This window comes from Pinus tabuliformis, chromosome 1_2 (assembly GCF_031772625.1).
Source record: "Pinus tabuliformis cultivar Carrire ecotype Pingquan chromosome 1_2, CPIR1, whole genome shotgun sequence".
Taxonomy (NCBI): Eukaryota; Viridiplantae; Streptophyta; class Pinopsida; order Pinales; family Pinaceae; genus Pinus; species Pinus tabuliformis.
The window spans coordinates 149,522,131-149,543,417 of NC_142298.1; the positions used below are offsets into that span (position 1 = coordinate 149,522,131).

The window sequence follows — 21,287 nt, forward strand, 5'->3', positions numbered from 1 at the left end:
TAAGAATCTCAAGTTATCATTTAGATAAATTTCTATAGTCCATGTTCTATTTTAAATTTTTTACTCTTTTGTCATAATTGGAAGAATCTCAAGTTATCATTGAGATAAATAAATCTCTATAGTACATACTCGTTTTATACATATATGAATGAAGATCTCTGCTATGATTTATATTACTTTCTATAGTCCATGCTCTATTTTAAATATTTTACTCTTTTGTCATAACTGGAAGAATCTCAAGTTATCATTGAGATAAATAAATCTCTATAGTACATACTCATTATATATATATATGAATGAAGATCTCTGCTATGATTTATATTACTGTGGCAATGCCATTTTTCTCTCGCAAAGTTGCATCCATTGGTTTTTTTTAGACATTAAAAGAATCTAGCTGCTATGGTTTGTTATGATCGATGGGTTATCTTTCAGATTATATTGTAGATGATGTTAGATACATAAAATCATTTTGAAATAAACACAGACATGTCGTTGGCATTGATTAGCGGCATATGCTACAATAACTTATTCAAAATGCAATTTCTATGTTTTCTTATAGTAAAAATATCATTATTTGATCTTTTACTCTAATTTCTCTGATTGGTTCTCATAGATCTCTGGATTTTCTACTCTTCCAGATTCGTTTAGCATTTCGACACTCTATCAATTCAGTATTTTGGTACTCAGCTAGTTCAGCGTTCCAGTACTTGGGAAGCTCAGCGATCCGGTATTTCATCCAATACTCATTCGACAATCTTGCACTCGTCAACCACCTACGCACCTATCTAGTACTCGAGCAATAGTTGTGTTCTCAACGATCTTTCTCACCACGCATGCACTCATCCAACACTTGACCCGTCACCCGAGCTTTTGGCTAATGCGCTCATCACAACCATTCCATTGTTCAATTCTAGTAACCAAATTGCTCCACAGTTTGATTCTGGTACCAACTGCTCCAATTGTTCTATCGTTTTAACTCCAGTACTCATATTCTTTGTTCGACGCTGGTACCTGTATTCCATTGTCTACTGTCTGATTCTAGTACCATACTTCATCTTCAGACTTAGTGCTTTAGCAAACAATCCACTATGGAACCAATCAAGCTGTTGAAGACATCTCATTTACTTGGTTACCCGAGATCCACTTCCTCCTCATGCACTTCGTGTCATGAGGATAAAGTTACAAATGTAATTTCAATTTCATTACACAGATTATGGTAACAACCCTCTTCTTTATAAAAGAGAGGTATGTCGAACAATTAGGTTAATCAAAAATCTTTCTTGAATGGTTAATAGTTAATCTCTTAGTCTTCAGAGAGATCCAAGAAGGGAGATTAGGTTGGAAACAAAGCACTTTGAGATTTGTAATGCTGATATTGTAATCCTTTTTTTCATTAACAATATGAACAACAATTGTTAAGATCAATGTGTTATTTTACTTCTTAACGCTGTAAGTCTTTAGCTTACCTAGTAGATCGGCAAGGGCCCACCGAAGCCATCAAGGCAAGTTTTCCCTTTGTTTAAGTTATTAAATAGTTTAGTCTTTCCAGTTTTATTTTACGAGTGATGCTTTCGTAGTTCAAATTGTATTTGTGCTATAGATTTAATGATTAATTGTTTGAAGTACATGTCAGATAAAATTTGAGATCTCACCATTCACCTACATGCGCCACTAGTGAAGACTTATATTTCTTGTACTAATTTTGATTGTCTTGTTTAAATGCATTGAATTGATTAAGAGTAACAGAAAACGAAGTTAGATCCATCTTGTTATTTCATGAGCCTATAAATGGAGATTTGTAACGCTGATATTGTAATCCTTATTTTTCATTAACAATATGATAGCAATTGTTAAGATCAATGTGTTATTTTACTTCTTAGCACTGTAAGCCTTTAGCTTACCTAGTAGATCGGCAAGGGCCCACTGAAGCCATCAAGGCAAGTTTTCCCTTTGTTTAAGTTATTATATAGTTTAGTCTTTCTAGTTTTATTTTACGAGTGATGCTTTCGTAGTTCAAATTGTATTTATGCTATAGATTTAATGATTAATTGTTTGAAGTACACGTCAGATAAAATTTGAGATCTCACCATTCACCTACATGCGCCACTAGTGAAGACTCATATTTCCTGTACTAATTTTGATTGTCTTGTTTAAATGCATTGAATTGATTAAGAGTAACAGGAAACGAAGTTAGATCCATCTTGTTATTTCATGAGCCTATAAATGGAGATTTGTAATGTTGATATTCTAATCCTTTTTTCATTAATAATATGAACAGTAATTGTTAAGATCAATGTGTTATTTTACTTCTTAGCGTTGTAAGTCTTTAGCTTACCTAGTAGATCAGCAAGGGCCCACCAAAGCCATCAAGGCAAGTTTTCCCTTTGTTTAAGTTATTAAATAGTTTAGTCTTTCCAGTTTTATTTTATGAGTGATGCTTTCGTAGTTCAAATTGTATTTGTGCTATGGATTTAATGATTAATTGTTTGAAGTACACATCAGATAAAATTTGAGATCTCACCATTCATCTACATGCGCCACTAGTGAAGACGCAGGGTCATGTTGCATCACAGGCGTCTGCATCTGGTTGGCGAAATTCAAACTAAGGCCTCAACCACGCACGGAGGGCCCATCGCGCACCTTCAGAACTTGCAACCAGACAGAGCTCACAGATACTGCGAATTCTGCAATTTTCACATCTCACAGAGATACACCAGGTTCTGCATTTTTCCTGCACAGGTCACGTCGCTAAACCAGATTATTAAAGATCGCATATGGACCTCCTGTGGGTCAACCTATTGCTGGGCCTGCTAGTTCTGTTGTTGGTACTCCCATCATGATTCCTCCTGGACATGTTCCTTATGTTTCAAGTGGACTTTTTCCAGGATCAATAGTTCCTGGTACTCCCATGAATGTTGTGCCAGTTGCATATGCCATTTCTCAACCAACAATGCATCAATAGAAAGAATGCAATTGCTCAAAACTTAAAAGCGAGGGACTGAATCTAACTTGTACATGTAAGTGTGCTCTTTATGTTCCCTTATCGTGTAATGTAGGAAGCAGCACTGCTCTGTCAACAAATTTGTATATGCCGGCAAACTTGTTTATTATGGGCATTAAGGACCATGTGTTTTAGAGGTGAAAGAGTTCAAGATGTTCTTCTGTACAAAAGAGTGTTTGAGATGAAATTCACTATATCTCTGTGTCAGATATTGATTGATAGAATTGGAGGCAATGGCCTTGATTTTCCTTCAAATCTGGTGCAGTTTTAGAAATCAAGAAGCTGTCAACCTAAGGTCAATAACCTCAAACTTCATGAACAAGTTATGTATATTCAATATTGACTGATTGGTACACGGTGCACTGAAATGTCAATTTCATTTGATAATTTTCTTTGTCTTTTAGAAACAACGAAACTGAGTATTGTAATACAGTTCAGGAAGTTTGTAGGTTTGCCATTTCAAATTTAAGCGTAGTCATCCTTATCATTTTGCTTCCATGGCAGAAAGGTTGTATCTGTGATAGGTCCCTGTGGTGTTGATGTGTCTCCATCGTTCATGCTAGTGATATCATGAATACTAGACCATCTTCTGTCTTTGTTTGCAGAGTTCAGACGGTTATAATATTTCTGAGCATGACTAGCCACCTGGGTAGGAGTCCTAGATATAACGCAATTTCTGGAGATGCTACGCCAGTCACTTTTACGAAACTTGTCCAGTCCAAGCAGAAATAACCTGCTTCAGCAAGAACATGATGTGCATAACTCAGTTAAAAAGTTCAACCAGGCATACTCTATGACCTCCTTCCCTATCCTAAAACTTTTATGACAGACCTTTCCATTCCTATTATTATGGCACTCAACTGCACTTTTAACAGATCTTTACTACATTTTACAGCAAGTGTTCAAGAAAAAGAACAAATAAACATGTGGATTACTGTCTGCCATAAACAGTGCCTAAGCAGGCATCCTGCATCTGTCTATAGATGACAGTGCCCATATTCAGTAGAGTCTGTCATCATCACTGGAGCATATATTGCTTATGCCCATAGAAACTCCTCAAGATTGGAGGAGTGACCAATAGTTCCCGCAACATCAATAGAACAAACCTACCTTACGAAGACAACATAGAAAATACATAGCAGGTTGCACCAATGCAACGGATATTGAAACTCAAGACAAGAAACAAGAAAAGCCACCCACCAAACATTATGCTGATCCTGCTTTGTCCAGAAGAAAAGAATAAATTCAAGGTTGCAATGAAGTTAAGATTGAGTTTGTGCCAATTGGTCAGCTTTGATAATGTTGCATATAAAATATAATCCCAAATTTATTTAAGCAGAGCCTGCTTTTGAACACAAATTGGTACTGAAGTTTATATATCTGACTTTGCATGTCTAAACTAGCTCAATTATTTACTCAATAAAGGGGCATTTCCTATCTCAACAAAGAATGGCCAACAGATAAATAGGTGTCAAAGCAATTTCAGGATCAATAAAAAGGATTTACTGTCCTGAAGCATCTGAGGGGATTCTAAAGTTCGGTTAACGAACAGCTTTTGCCTAGCATGAATCAATCTCACAGCTCACTCGAATATATATGCATGAAAGAATACATATTGATGCACATACAACAACCCAATGACTCATCAATACAAACCAAGATTTTGACAGACTTACATAAATTCAGAAACGTTCATGCAACTTTTAAGCATTCGTAGCATCAGAGGCATGATCCAATTCAAATTGTGAACAAAATACAAAGAGGAATACTCCAGAAAAATTCAAAATTGTTATTAAGATAGAATCTACAATGCAACCATATGGTAGGTAACTCATTACAGACAATGCAGAAAATTGCAAGACTGAAAGAGACAGTTTGCAGGATAATTATCTCCATATTTGGCAGAACAGACAATGTTTTCCAATTGAACTCGTTGGATTTTCATGACTTCATCAATTGATTTTGCCTTCATGGAATAGTATATGATAGCGTAGTAGATTGTTATGTTATTTTGAACATGCCCTCTTCATGATTTGTCGATGTTCACTGAATGATGTTTTGTCCTTTTATGCTTGTGATAAAGTGTTAACTGTCCTATTGCCCAAATCAACGTCGGTTGTTATTTTTTAGTTGTGTGTTCAGTGAAAGTGTTTATTTTGATCTTGTGTGCTCATGTATATATGCGTGTTGATGTTCTTGGTCACATATAGTTTATGGTCTGCTAGGATAATGATGGTGTTGATTAATTTTCAAAATTTTAACGTTGATGCTCTTTTTTTTCAGGTTGTTCTACAATTCTGCTTCCAACCAGGATTGTCCATGCATTGAACCTCAATGTGGAAGACATAAATTCTCAGCCAATCACACAATGTGGTCTTTTTCCGAGCATGCAATTCTCATCCAAGCACAAAATGTGGTCTTTTGCCAAGCACACAATGTTTATCTATACAAATATTTTTTTGTTGTAAAACGCATCATGGAAGTGATGGTCATGGCTGAAGGCTTGTATTTTATCTAGTCCATGGTTTTCCAACTTCCAGTTGTACAACAAGCGATAAAGTTGTGATAGATTAATTTAGCTTTTGTATAAGCATCATTACATGAAATGATGCTCTGGAAGCACGAGGGAAGTATTATTCAATACTGTGGCAGTTTCCATGGTCTTGAGGAAACAACTCTAGCATTTTGTAATAAATTGAATATAATGAAATCCATTGTAGTGAATTTCTTGCTAGCAATATGTTATATCTCCAACATGAGCTTTTTTCATCATTTTTTTTTATATTCTGGAGTACCCAAAAATGTATTTATGTTGGATTCATTCTGAATCCAAATGAATCCATCTTCCCCAGAATAATGAGTCCCGGGGAAATCATAGACATCTCTGCATTGTCATGAATTTGACATGGCTTAGGCCCAGAGATGACATTGGTTCTAACAGAATTTATAAACTTTGCCTATGAGGATGCTCTTCTAAAGCCATGTCTTCATGGATAGGCAGCAGCTACAAAAGTAGCAATCAACTCAGAAATCGACCAAATTTAATGCTTTTTCACATGCATTGGTGTACACTGTAAACAGAATAGGGATCAATGGTTTGACAATCGAAAATCAAATAGAGCTGAACGTGCAACTGTAAAATCAATATGGGATCTTTTATTAGAAACTAAATATTGACATGTTTCATCAGGCTTGTTTGTGTTGGATCATGACATTTAGAAATCGAAGTTATCCCTTCTGAACAGATATTGAAGGAAAAAAAAGGGAACTCCTAGATCACCTGAATAACACCTTCCTCCAAACCATTTCCGACTCGCATGTCCTGGACTGCACTGGCAAAGAGACTTGCAAATTTTTCATAGATACCTGCAAATGAAATGGATATTGACCACCATAAAGACGGATAATGGATGAACTAGAGTAATTCTAAATTGCCAAAATGGCCATGCTGAGCAACCAGACATTGCAAATACTAACATTTAATGACTTCAAAGTGATTCAATATAGTTATGTTGGTCAAATTTTAATTTATAGAGTATTTCATACAGGGAAGATAGAGCAGTTTGCATAAAACGTGAGATTCAGGATATGCAATCTGTTTCAAAGGTAATGAAGCAATCAGGCTGCAAGACCATGGAGCAACTAGGATATATAATTGCTATTTAATTCTTAAAGAGAAGATATGATTGTAAACAAATCTATCTGTCATTATAGAATCAACAATTGCAGATGGAGGAGCATGCCCTCTATTCAGAGCGATAGCACTAATAATTATACATTTAAGAACTATTATTAGAAACATGATTTTAGGTAAGTAAACAATAATAACAAATAATTGAGTTTATAAAGTTACGTTTTAGGTGAGCCTTTTTTAGAGCATCCATGAAGATAGAGTAAAGATCCCTATTTGATTGGCTGGATTCCACTCATTGAGATAAACAGAGAAATGAGAGAAATTTATCTGTAATGTAACCAATACACTCTGTGCTTTGTTGAGGATATCGAGTACTTCTTGAAACCACCAATTTCACTCCAAAATTGTTTCTCTGATATCATTCCTCACTGTCCTGCTATTAATTAGTTAACACAAGAAGACATGAGAATATATACTTATGAAAGAATATTTAATCAATAAGTCACAATGGCATCATAGATTATGTATGTGGCCTTACACATGCAAACAAGACTTAATAAACCAGAAAATAAAAATCCATAACATAAACAACATTAATCATCACAATTCGCAGATACATTCATGAAGATTTACCTAGCTGGAAATTGTCCACCAAGTGGCCATAGAAAAAGGATGTTCCACTAAACCATAGTCTCCCTACTGCACCAATTCCCTTTGCAATAGAAGCCAGCTTCAAGCTGAGGCTACGAATCCACAAGAGTGAACTTTTACAATTCGCAGAGACATTCATGAAGATTTACCTAGTTGGAAACTGTCCACCAAGTGGCCATAGAAGAAGGATGTTCCACTAAACCATAGGCTCCCTACTGCACCAATTCCCTTTGCAACAGAAGCCAGCTCCAAGCTGAGGCTACGGATCCACAAGAGTGAACTTTTAGTGTGGCTAGCTATAATTCTCTTCTCACAATCCAATTCCTAGGTTCACAGATAATAGTTACAACTACAATGGTCCCAATCCATGGCCCTTTTTCCCTGTCAGCTTGCACAACCCAATGAATGGAATCACATTTTTTTCTCTGTAGTCCCTCAAACTATTCTTCTCTCCAAATTTTGACACAAACTGGCAAGGAAATCTGTACAGAATTCCTATTATTGTAATTTATGGAAGATTTCTACAAATATATACGAATATGTATTGAATAATGAAGAATTGATAGGATGATAAGAATGATGATTACAATGAGACTTGTGACAGTATACTTATATGCATTGTCTAGATGTAGCTACATCATTTCCAGTGAACATGGGAAACCATTCTTCATACTTGTCATGTAATTTATGGGGATATCCCTGAATGGCACTCATGTCAAGGGGGCTTGTAGACACTAGTAAGCCATTGTGGCTGAGAAAGAAAGGGCTATTGAAGCGGGCTTTTCTTGTGCGAGAGCCTTGAGTTACAGGAGTCTTCAAGATAGCCTTCCTTTTAGGAGGAAGGAATGTTTTGCTAGGCCTGCTACCAGAAGATCCTCAATGGAATAAGACTTGGGAGTTGCCAGATGAGAAATTAGTCATCCTACTAAGAAGTTTCCTAATTCTGGTGCTTGGTATCTTCCATTATTAATGTAGAGCCTTTTAGTTTTGAGGCAGTAGTAGGTGAGAGAGTATGGTAGGATACCATGGCAGAGGACTACAAATTCATCCTAAAGAATGATGTCGGTTAGATGGTATTGAGACTAGTAGAGAAGCCAATGATTGATTCCAAGTGGTGATTGACTACACTAAACCTAACCCTAGGTCCCTGCTAATGCTATTTAAAGAGGTCCCCACCCTCCATTTCAATCATACAATTCATTGAGGAATTTGGAATTTTTGAGTTGAGCCTTGGGTTGATTTGGAGTGTTTTTTGAACCCTTGAAGGGTTGTTTTGAAGAATTTGTTGGGCTGATTTGGAGAGTTTTTGAGCCAAGTTTCTTGGGTTGATTTGGACCTGATTGTAGGGTTTATTTTAGAATTTCCTGGGCTAGTTTGGAGGTGATTCAAGGGTTGATTTTCATAATTTCTTGGACTGTTATGAAAATGCTTTTCCTGCTGTTAGGAGGTGTTAGTTACTATATAGTCATGTTGAAGATGTAGATGATGAGAATTCAGATGATTCTCTCTTATGATTAGATTGTAGAGTCTAGAGTATATACTATATTTAATATTTATTAATTAATACTATTTTTATTTTTGGACTCTAGAGGCCATTCAAAGCCTCTTTGTTGTTGTATTCTGGTTCAGATTGGATTGCACTTAGTGTTATATTGGTTATATGCACCTTTGCTATATACTTGAAAAACTTTGCATATTTGTATATAATGGTTTGGATTCACATGGATGCTTATTAGATGCTACCATCATTAAATCATTATTACATGCATTCATGTAAGGAGGAGAGCTTCACAATTTTGTCTCTTCCTGTTGTAGATCTGATCCAAAAATATAAGAGAATACCAATATACCCAATAAAGAACAAGATCAAAATAGATAGAAATGATTCACTTTATTGTCAAAACCCTTAGGGTAGGGCAACACCATACATTCACTCCTTAAGGAAGGAGAACACTCCACAAGCCATATGCTTGTTCATACAATAATTCTTCACTTCATATCTCTCCATGTGGAGTCTCTAGCCTCTATATAGGCCTCATACATACAATACCATGCATCATTACCATGGTTTCCTCATACCATCAACTAATACCATGGGCCCATTATTAACTACTTGTGGTCCCTTACATGACATGGGTTAACCACCTTATTTATTACTATGGCCCATCCCATTATTACATTATTACCTTGGGTACCTCCCTTGGTACCCCATATTATCCCCCCTAGGTATATAACATTCCACCCGCCTAAGCATGTTTCGTCCCCGAAACATGGGAAGAACACAAATAATAAGATCTACTCAAAAGAGTAGTCCACTGATACCATGCACGTGCATCTAGCCATCCAAGAGAAAGGTGAACCCTCGATCTCGCTGGTGCTTCGCTCGTTTGAGATGGAAGTTGACCATGGCAACTCTTCTGTGTTGATGTGTAGTAGGTGGATCTAGGCTCCTTGCTATCCATCATACAGGGGTTGTTGTCCTTGTGGCTAGTTGGTTGCCATCTTGTTGGTTGTTTTCTTGCGGGGTGATGTGGGTGATGATATGTTGAAGTTTTAACCCACGGAGTCTTTTTCTTTAATTCACCCTGCTGTGGTGCCCGTTGTCGTGGCTTCTTTTCTAATATGACTTCAACCACTGAACCCTCGTCAGATGTGTCAGCACCTGTAACCTGTTCTGCTTCAGCCTCTGTTTGTGTTTGATTGTCGACCATCAACTGCTCATCATCTGATATGTTAGTCCCTTTAACATCTTCTGCTTCAGCCTCCATGTGCTCTACCTGTTTATGGATGGAAATATTCTGTAATGTAATTTTCTTCTTTTTATACCATAGCTTCAAGAATTTCTTCTGCACATTAATATTGATAGTACCCACGGATTCCATCCAAGGGTATCCCAAAACAACATCCATGTTATCCATATCTGAAGCATAAAAATCACCATGAAACACATACTTATCCATAGAAAGCTTCAAATCCTTATAGATTTGAACATCCTTATCATCAACCTCTGTATGTTCAATTTGTTTTGCTGGGACTTGCAATTTCTTTGCCAAGTTGACATTTATAAGATTTTGTTTGCAACTCGGATTGATAGACACAATGATTTTCTCCTTCTGAATCAATCCATGAACCTGCAATACAGAGATACCAGCCAAAAATAACCCTTTTGGTTCCTTGGTTTCCTTCTTTCCTGTAAAAATAAAAGCTTTGCTAGGCTGTGTGTCTGTCTGTGTGTGCTTATCCACAAGATTTGATTTACGGTCAAAGCACTCTATAAGAGCTTTTTTGAAGGCATCCCAATTCTGAAAAGGTCCATTGCAACGCTGATGCCATTCCGCCCATTGCCATCGTTGATTGTCCAAGTACCTGGTCCCCTCCATAAGCTTAGTCCAATCATCTAGGATATGATTCAATCTGAAATACTGCTCCATTTGTGCTAGCCATGTTGACGTGTGAGAACCGTCAAATTTATACAAGTCCCTCGAACTCCGATCTAGGCCCGCCATCACAAAAATATTGGTGAAAAATTGAAATGGTCACAGATCCGTCAATATTGCTCAGAATCTCTATTATAACCTGTTTTTAGAAATGGAACAACCACTCTGCATCTTCCCATGTGGTAGAAATCTTGATCCAGGCACTTGAAATTTCAGATCTGCACTGCTACTATCTCGCCGTCACCCAAAATTTCTGCAAAAAGAGCTGATTTTAATTCAGCGATATCTCCCTCATCCGGACTCCGATTCGACTGATTTTTTTTTTGAAATCATGTGTTTTTTCACAAAGATTCCAGATCTACAATTAGATCTTGCAGCTCTAGCACCAAAAATTCTAGATCTGCGCCGCAAACTCGCTGTCCTGAAAATTGTCTGCAACCCCACTGATTTTTAAATCAGTTATATCTCCTTCATCCGGACTCCGATTCAACTGATTTTTTTTTTTGAATTTGACTATTTTTGCACAAAGAATCCAGATCTGTAATTATATTTTACAGATCTTGCACGCAAACGTACAAATCTGACCTGCAAAGTCGCCGCCCCCGAAACCTTGCACAAAAAAAAAAAAAAAAAAAAAAAAAAAAGAAGAAAAAAAAAGAAGAAGCCAGATCTGATAGCTCCGATACCACTTGTTGTAGATCTGATCCAAAAATATAAGAGAATACCAATATACCCAATAAAGAACAAGATCAAAATAGATAGAAATGATTCACTTTATTGTCAAAACCCTTAGGGTAGGGCAACACCATACATTCACTCCTTAAGGAAGGAGAACACTCCACAAGCCATATGCCTGTTCATACAATAATTCTTCACTTCATATCTCTCCATGTGGAGTCTCTAGCCTCTATATAGGCCTCATACCTACAATACCATGCATCGTTACCATGGTTTCTTCATACCATCAACTAATACCATGGGCCCATTATTAACTACTTGTGGTCCCTTACATGACATGGGTTAACCACCTTATTTATTACTATGGCCCATCCCATTATTACATTATTACCTTGGGTACCTCCCTTGGTACCCCATATTATCCCCCCTAGGTATATAACACTTCCCACTGTAATTAAAAATATCATATGTAGAATTTGATTGGGATTGTAAATAGAATATAGAGGGTGTGCATAATGCTAGGAGACTACAATGATAGGATATTTTTATCAGTGCCCTTCCCACACTCTACAATTTTGAGACCGATATGAAATGATGAACCTTTATTTGCTGATGAAGAAACCTTTACTCTGTCTTTTAAGCAACGTGTGACCATGAGGCCCTACTGTAGGATGAAGGGATACCCTTCCTAATTCTTCTCCTGCTGTAAGAGGTTCATACTTGCTGAAATAGGAATTCATGTAACAGATGATGAATTTATCCACTGTTGGACTGCTCTTACAATACAAGTATTCAATGATTGTTTTAAAGAGAGTTCCACTGAGTATTGATTTAAAGTCTACTTCTCATACTTAACAGAACTTCTTTAGGTGACATGACACATATGTAATCTTTATCAATCTAGTGGTAGGCTTGGTTGGGACTTCAAGTATGCGTATAAGCCACCTACAGTTAATCCAATTCCATGCATATTCTGGAAGAATTTGGCAATTTGAGCACTGATTCAAGTGTTGTTCTTCAACTTTGACCAAGTCCACAGAAATTATACGACTCAAACAAACCTCAATATTGCCAGATCCAAATAGGAGCTAGTTGCCTATAGCAAGGCCTTGAATGCCCTACAAAACTAGAACAGTCCCTAGGAGACTACAATGATAGGATATTTTTTATCAGTGCCCTTCCCACACTCTACAATTTTGAGACCGATATGAAATGATGAACCTTTATTTGCTGATGAAGAAACCTTTACTCTGTCTTTTAAGCAACATGTGACCATGAGGCCCTGTTGTAGGATGAAGAGATACCCTTCCTAATTCTTCTCATGCTGTAAGAGGTTCATACTTGCTGAAATAGGAATTCATGTAACAGATGATGAATTTCTCCACTGTTGGACTGCTCTTACATTACAAGTATTCAATGATTGTTTTGAAGAGAGTTCCACTGAGTATTGATTTAAATTCTACTTCTCATACTTAACAAAACTTCTTTAGGTGACATGACACATATGTAATCTTTATCAATATAGTGGTAGGCTTGGATGGGACTTCAAGTATGCATATAATCCACCTACAGTTAATCCAATTCCATGCATATTCTGGAAGAATTTGGCAATTTGAGCACTGATTCAAGTGTTGTTCTTCAACTTTGACCAAGTCCACAGAAATTATATGACTCAAACAAACCTCAATATTTCCATATCCAAATAGGAGCTAGTTGCCTATAGGAAGGCTTTGAATGCCCTACAAAACTAGAACAGTCCCTAGGAGACTACAATGATAGGATATTTTTTCTCAGTGCCCTTCCCACACTCTACAATTCAATTTCTTGCAAAACTCAGATCCTGGTCTAGTCTCAAATTTGGTTGTGTCTATCCATATTGATTCAGATATCATTTTTGGACTATTTTTTCTTATTCCATCATACAAAACCCCATAAATATCATGAATGCATATAAAGGTAAGGTAAAATTTGATCTGCTATCAATATTATTTTTTTGAGGAGAATCTAGAAGTATACATTTAAAAAAGACAAAAAAAGTGTGAGATGCAATTCTAAACTTTGTTAAAGCAGGCCATGATAGTATGGTCACCCTTTCAACAATGGTTTCCAGATGTTTCATGATAACCACACTATCTTTCCTCGCACATCCAGTTTTTCTGGCAGGCTTTTGCTCTGCATCTCGCAGGTCTAATGTTAACAATGCAGATCTACAGTCTCACCATTTTCAAATTAGGATTTGAAGATGGGGAGTTATGAGGTTTGTGAGCAATATGATTCGCCCCAGATCGTTCAAATTGAAATCTGAGCAACAGAAATAGCAATCCGAGCATTTCTTAGTTGGCAAAATACCGATGAGCATCACTGCAAATGGGTCAATTTGATTATACTCCTCAGGAAATGGCGATCTTTTCTTAGATGAGTGAGAATTGGGAAGCTTATGGCTGGTAGGCTATGGCTATATGAAGCCTAACAAAGCGATACACCATACATCTTGTTTCATTTTATTCTATTTGGCACTACTACATATACAAGCAGTTATTTCTAGAGGAACCTAGTTGTGCCAGAGTCTAGTTGTCCTCTGCCACCAGCGCAAAGACTTCAATGTGAACTTAACCAGAAACTATAAATGTCCTATTTCGTTTGATTTTCTTGAAATATCACTACCTCTATGGATATAACTGTAAAAATCAACCTTGGAGCAAGTTGTGCTTTGTGTAAAAAGTTGCATAAAACATTCAACCCTTGCCCCCAATAGATGGAATTGAACAAAGTTACCAAACTTGTCTTCATGAAGCCAAAACTTCTCTAAGTTACCAAACTTGTCTTAATGAAGTTAGAACTGTATCTATGCGAAGTTTTTTTTTACTAATTAAGGACCAAACAGTCTAACGCGAATCCTACAAGCCAAACTAACAAGGGACCAAAAATAGCTTTTGGCCATTCTACACCTCAGATTACTGAGGGTCTAACCAGTAAACACTTATCAAATCTGGGCCATTAATCAATGCGTTGAACCATTCCACACAAAAACAAACACCATACAAAACTTTGCCAACGAAACAAATCCCTACATTAGCCCTATTTCAAGTGAATCTCAGCAGGGAGTGAATGCCCCAACGACTAAAGCCCTGGATCCTTGCCTTATTGCATATAGCCAGAACGAGGGACTATGCAGAATGTTGTCCACAAACAACGCAACCTTCTCACTTTCTAAATAGGGTAGACAACAGTTCAATGCGAAATAATTGGTAATTGCAATGTATGTCACCTTGATCAGTGCTAGAGTCATACAAAACAAAACCGCTGCAAATAGCTTAAGCCCCAATCCCACGTTTTTCATAGGAAGAGAGACAGGATGAAAAAGAAGGGTTTCCTTAATAAAAACTGGATATTGTGTGATCCGGATTTAAACAGGAACGCAACAAATTACAGAGATAACCATATACACAAAGATGCAGCGGAAATAATACTTCATTTCATTAATGGAAAATACTGAAATATGCTTACAATCAGAAATGCAAATAAACCAGCTAGGGCGATGGTAGCTTATCTCTGAGAAGAGATGTGATGGCTACATGCCTCTGAACTGTGTTACAATGAGGCTCGAAGGCCTATTTATTGTTGAGAAACAATGGAAAACCCTTAACATTCCAAAACCTAACCCTAGGAGATGAAACGCCAAACTGTGGGCCCCGTTTGGGGGTAAATTGGTACATCAACTTCCCGGGGTCGTAACTTTGGCATATGATCTCCGTTTGACGCGTACAATAGCTCATTAGAAAGATCTATCCGAGCACTATCATTGTTGGAATGGGCAACATAGATATGTTGCCCCCGGATTCCCCAAAAAACATCGTTTAGGGCCTCAAAACGGCTCCGGAAGTTCAGGACCCGAAAAACTGCTAAAAATAGTAAGTTGTGCTATAATTAAGGAAACTGAAAATGCTGAGAAAGACAATGGTGGGGGTCCAGGTGGACTTGGCAGGTGGCCACCAATATCCACCTGGATCATTCCTCCCCCCTTAGGAAGCAATGGTCCCCATTGCGTTGAGCTCCTCCATGAGATGAGGAAACTTTTGCTAAACCTGTTCCCTGGTGAGTCACTTGCCCTGCTGAAGGAGTTGGCCTGCTTTGACAACTCGATATAGTTGGATATTCTGTCGGCGAGTGTTCTTGATCTGTGTGTCCATGATCCGATCAGTTGCAGCTTGTTCCATGCAATCTGGATTTAATTCTGTGGGTTTGAGCTGTTCTGCAATGTCGGATGTGTCTAGCAATGGTGGAAAGTATGGCCGAAGGCGGTCCACATTGAACACTGGGTGCAGGCCAAGGAATGGGGGAATGCTGAGCTCAAATGCATTGTCTCCCATAGCCTTAGTAATGGTGTAAGGACCATATCGGAGTGGTCTCAATTTCCGACAGGCTCCAGTAAGGTGTTCCTTTTGCAAATGCAACCAGACTTTGTCGCCCACCTGAAACTTGTGTGGCACCCGATGTTGATCATGTCGCTGCTTGTACTTGGCATTTGATTTCTCAAGAATGTCATGGACCTGCTGGCGAATATGTTGGATGCGCTCAATGAAGCTGGTGGCCTTATCTGTTTCGGACTGGACATGAGCTGAATTCATGTGAGTAGCTGCAAGTGGCATGGCCACATCAATGGGGCATAGTGGCTGGAATCCCAAACCCACCTGAAAAGGGCTATGGCCAGTGGAGCTGTGAAGAGCTCGGTTGTAGCTGTGCTGAACATAGGGGAGGCTCTCGTCCCATGTGCGTGGATGCTTTGAGTTATACATGCGCAGAATGTGCACAATCATCCTATTGACAACCTCTGTCTGGCCATCAGTTTGAGGATGGAAGGCTGTGGACTTCGTGAGTTTGGTGTCCAGTATTGACCAGAGACTGGACCAAAATGTGCTGAGAAACCGACTGTCCCGATCTGAGATGATAGACTGTGGGATCCCAAAGTGCACCCACACTCGTTCAAAGAAGAGTTTAGCAGTGGCTTCTGCTGTGATATTCTTCTTGCAGGCCACCATAATGGCCATCTTCGAGAACTTGTCGACGACCACAAAAACACAGTCATTTCCATGCTTAGTGGAAGGAAGCCCTGACATGTAATCCATGGAGATGGATTCCCAAGGTCGACTAGGGGTAGGCAACGGGGTATAGAGGCCTTGCTTCTTAATGGTCGGTTTGGCAATGGCACAGGCAGTACATGATCTGATGTACTTCCCAACATCCTGTCGAAGATTCGGCCAATAGAAATAATTTTGCAGTACTGCCACTGTTTTCTCGACCCCGAAATGCCCAGCAGCCCGACTATAGTGTGCTTCCCAAATCATCTTGGCACGCTCGCTTGACGGAACACAAAGGTGACCGAGGTGGCATAATAGGGCATCCTGGAGGTGAAAATCTGAAACACGCCGACCCTCCAAGAGTGTCTGGTATGTGTGGCCGAATTCTGGGTCGCTTTTGTAGAGAAGTGGCCAATCAGAAGTCTCGTGCCCACAAGAGTTGAGCACGGTGGTTAACGCCATGATCGGTGGTCGACTGAGGCAATCTGCAACATTATTGGTGCTGCCCTTCTTATACTTGATATTCAAGTGGAACTGTTGCAGGTATGTAGACCACTTCTGATGGCGATCATTCTGCAATTTCCCTTGGGTCTGTATGAACTGCAGGGGTCGGTGGTCTGTGTGGATGACCGTTTCCTTCCCCAAAATGTAATGCTTCCATTGTCGGCAGGCCTGTACAATGGAATACATCTCTTTATCATAAGTGGGGTACTTTCAGACTGTGTCTGAAAGTGTTTCACTGTGATATGCCACTAGATGTCCATGTTGAGTAAGGACTGCCCCAATAGCATAGTCAGAGGCATCTGTCTCGACCTCAAATGGTTGTTGTAGATCTGGTAACGCGAGCACTGGTGCAGTGCAGAGGCGATCCTTCAACTCCATGAATGCCTTCTGTTGAGATTCAGACCAACAGAATTTTGCTTTCGCCCCTCCCTTGGTGACCTGACTCAAGGGCCAAGAAATATGAGAAAACCCCAACACAAACCTGCGGTAGAAGTTGGCAAGACCTAGAAAGCTACGGAGCTCTGTTAGAGTGGTTGGAGAGGGCCAATCCCGAATGACTTGGATCTTGCCTGGATCGACATGCACCCCCTGTTCATCAATGATGTATCCCAGATACTGAACCTGGGTCATGCCAAAAGTGCATTTCTCCAAATTGGCACATAGCTTGTGTTGCCGCAGTGTTTGGAGAACCTGTCGGATGTGGTGGAGGTGCTCTTCCCAACTCTGGATGAAGATCAGAATGTCATCCAAGTATACTACTACAAAGGAGTTGGTGAATGGCCGCAAGATGTCATCCATTAGCCTCATAAAGGTTGCAGGAGCATTCGTCAATCCGAAAGGCATGACCAACCATTCGAAGAGGCCCTCCTTGGATTTGAAGGCAGTCTTCCATACATCAGAGGGTTCAATTGGTACCTGGTGATATCCTGACTTCAGATCGATCTTGCTGAAATATTTCGCCCCCTTTAGTTGGTCTAGGAGGTCATCAATCCGCGGGATCGGGTACCTATTACGGACAGTGATCTTGTTCAGCGCCCGATAGTCAATACAGAGTCTCCACGTCCCATCCTTCTTCTGTACCAACACGATCGGGCTCCCACAGGGCGATGAACTCGGACGAATGTGACCTTTCTGCAGGAGCTCCTGAATCTGCCTCTTGATTTCATCGTTCTCCAGAACGAAGCGCCGATAAATTGGTCCATTGGGTAGCGGCGCACTTGGTGTCAGATCGATGGAGTGCTTGACTTGACAGTGCAGAGGAACCCCTGCCGGGGAGGTGAAGATGTCTTCGTACTCCTCCATAATACATTATTTCCATAGTAAAAAAAGAAGTCTTGACAATGAGTCTTATAACTCGAAACATTGACATTCAAAAATGACTGACTAGTGTGGAATTTCAGACATCTCATATACAAATTCAATTGTTACTTTAAAAGTAAATGTAAATTTCATTTAATTCTTAATATCAAATTAATATGTAATATTCAAGCAAATTAATATGTAATATTCAAGCAATATTAATAATGGTAAGATGACCAATATAGATCCTAAATAAAATATTTGAATATGTTTGATTAATATATATATATATATATATATATATATATATATATATATATATATATATATGTCAAGTCTCACGAGCATAACAGGATGACCCAGGGTCAAACCTCACGGGGTGGTTATGCCAACCCAGGATCAAGCCTCACAGGGGTGGTTATGCCATGTGCTAGGGGGAGGAGACATGCTAAAATAATCCAGTCTTGGGTGACTTTGATGGATTATAACAACTAGTCTTAGTATTTTAATTTTGGTATTTTTTTCTCTTATATATATATATAGAATCAGGCTAGCATCTCAAGAGATTTTTTTTTTTTTTTTTTTTTTTTTTTTTTTTCCCTTAAGGAAAAAGTCATAATTTCTATTAATAAAAAGAAATTACATTTTGTAGATGCTGGTCGCATATTCATATGTGGCCAATGGCCAGTCTGGATACAAAAAAATTCTTGAATTATCTGGATCTCCACGCAGGGAGTCTTGAAGCTTTGGCTGGATAAAAAACCAACAGTTTTTATATCAAAAACCTGCTCTGCATTAAGAGCACTATTATAGACAGTTACTAAAAATAAAACTATACAATATGAGTACGTGTATCAAAATTGACTAAGATAGCTGTGACTGTTTATATGCGGGTCTGGGACCCATTTCTATTAAGGTCCACAAAAGGCCTGTGATAGTATTGATGGAAAGTTCCATCAATCTTCTCCTGGATCAGCCATTGATCTAGTTGGCTATGCGCTGCTTCTTTGGAAAGTTGGTCCGCATCTGTATTCTGTTCCCTGTAAATATGGTGACAGACAAAAGATTCAAAAGATGATATCAGTCTTTTGGATTCGTCATGAATATGTCTCAAAGAGAAAGCATAACAATGAGATGCAGAATTCAGCCAATTGCAAACAATCTGTGAGTCTCCAAATAATTGTAGGTGTCTGCAATGTTTTTGGTGTGCAAAATGAATGATGTGTTTTGCTGTGCTTAATTCAGCAAAATTGTTGGTGCCATTTTCAAGTTTGATCTGGATCTTATAGCAATGTGACTCATTGATATATAAAACTGCTCCACCGCCACAACCCTCTTCTTGTGCGGATCCATCAAAGTAGGCCCAGGGCTTTGACTTATCAATGGTAATGGGATTAATAGTGCGGGCTGGGGGGTTGTAGTCTGTCTCAGGAAGCAGATTGTAGTCAGCAATTGTATGACTCAGAATAGAAGGCCAGTGGGGAGCCTTATTGTTGAAAATAATTTGGTTCCGAGCTATCCAGATAGCCCAGCATACCAGGAGCGGCATGTTGATGGGTTTCCCTGAGTGTTCTCGTGTCCAAAAGCTCCAAGCTTCCAAAATGTTCGTCCCTTGCCATGCTTTAAGGGAGGTACAATATGATGATATGCTGTGCCAGAAATCTTTAGTAACTGAACAGTGTAAGAAAAGGTGATCCGTGCTCTCCTCATCGTTACAACAGAGATGACATCTGAAAGGTCCGTGGAAAGATCTTTTCAAGAGATTTTTCCCGGTGGGAATCTTGTCAAAAATGATGTTCCACATTAACAATCGACAGCGAGGGGCAGCTTGAAGCTTCCATATATTTTTCCAGAGTGGGAGAATATTCGGGGGCTTATGTGGTTCCATTAATTTCAGGTACCCCATTTTAGGAGAGTATAAACCATGCTTAGCAATGGCCCAGATAAGCTCATCCGATCCTTCAGTCAGTTTGATATGTGCTTGGGTGAGCGCGTCAGTAAAGCAGCGCCATTCAAACTGGCATTGTTCAGGAATTTCCAGGGTCGGATGAAATCCAAGCCTGTTGTAGAAAAGTGGAGTTATCACTGTCTCCAATTTGGTTTATATGTGTGATGCCTTTGCTATGCAGATATCTGATAAGGCCTTCCGAAAGTCTGTGCATGTTGCCACACCCTACCCATGGGTCCATCCCGATTCTAACATCTTGCCCACTCATGATGCGCTAGGTAATACCATCCCTCAAAAGAGGAAGGGAGCGCAAAACTGCCTTCCATATGTTGGATATATTATGCCCAGGCTCATGTTGCTGGCGGAACCAGTCCATGAGATGTGATGGTATGATGTATTTTTCTTGGGCTACACGGGACCAAAGGCTGTCAGAGGTCAGTAGTTGCCATCCGAGTTTTGCTGCTAATGCTTTTGCAAAGAGATCAAGCCTCTTAATGCCCCAGCCTCCCCAACTTTTTGGCCTAGCAATGGTATCCCATTTCACCCATGCAAATATCTTCCCTGAGTGATGTCCATTCCATAGAAATCTGGAACATATACTCTGAATTCTGCTTAGTACGCCACGGGGTATCCAAGCTAGAGTCATCCAGTAGACAGGCGTAGCTTCAATGACAGCTTTGATGAGAATCAGCCGACCCGCTCGAGAGAGGTATTTGTGATACCAAACCTGAAGTCTTTTCTCACCTTGGCAATTAGCCATGTCTAGTCTGCAATTTTGTAGCTGAGTGGTTTTAACCTGTACCCCAGATATTTGATACCGTCAGCGAGGGTAGATGAGGTAAAGGGAAAGCGCTGTGTAGCATAAGCAGATTCATGACGAGAGCAACCAACCGTCGTGATAGTGGATTTACTATCGTTTACCATCATCCTCGTAGCCTGCTGAAATAGAAGAAAAATATTGTGGAGAGCAGTGACATCTCCTATGCCTCCATTTAGGAAAATGAGAATATCATCCACAAACAATAAATGCGAGAGGAAAAAATTATCCAAGATATTA

The 21,287-nt window shown here is 39.1% G+C and overlaps 1 protein-coding gene across 1 annotated transcript; it reads right to left on the reverse strand.

Moving 5' to 3' along the window:
• Positions 1-3,466: 3,466 nt before the first annotated feature.
• On the reverse strand, positions 3,467-19,992 carry LOC149204953 (transcription factor DIVARICATA-like). The gene is made up of 3 exons (XM_089397253.1): positions 19,820-19,992; positions 3,833-3,883; positions 3,467-3,734 (listed from the first exon to the last, which is right to left on the reverse strand). Exons 1-3 carry the CDS (start codon positions 19,990-19,992, stop codon positions 3,467-3,469), a joined length of 492 nt encoding a protein of 163 aa, XP_089253379.1.
• Between the last annotated feature and the right edge of the window lie 1,295 nt (positions 19,993-21,287).

Coding starts and splice junctions, on each gene's coding strand:
- LOC149204953 (XM_089397253.1), bottom strand. CDS start 19,992: ATGAGGAGAGCACGGATCACCTTTTCTTACACTGTTCAGTTACTAAAG. Junction 3,884..19,819: donor CCATCAACATGCCGCTCCTG/GTATGCTGGGCT, acceptor TGTAAAATGTAG/TAAAGATCTGTTAAAAGTGC. Junction 3,735..3,832: donor ATAATAATAGGAATGGAAAG/GTCTGTCATAAA, acceptor TTGCTGAAGCAG/GTTATTTCTGCTTGGACTGG.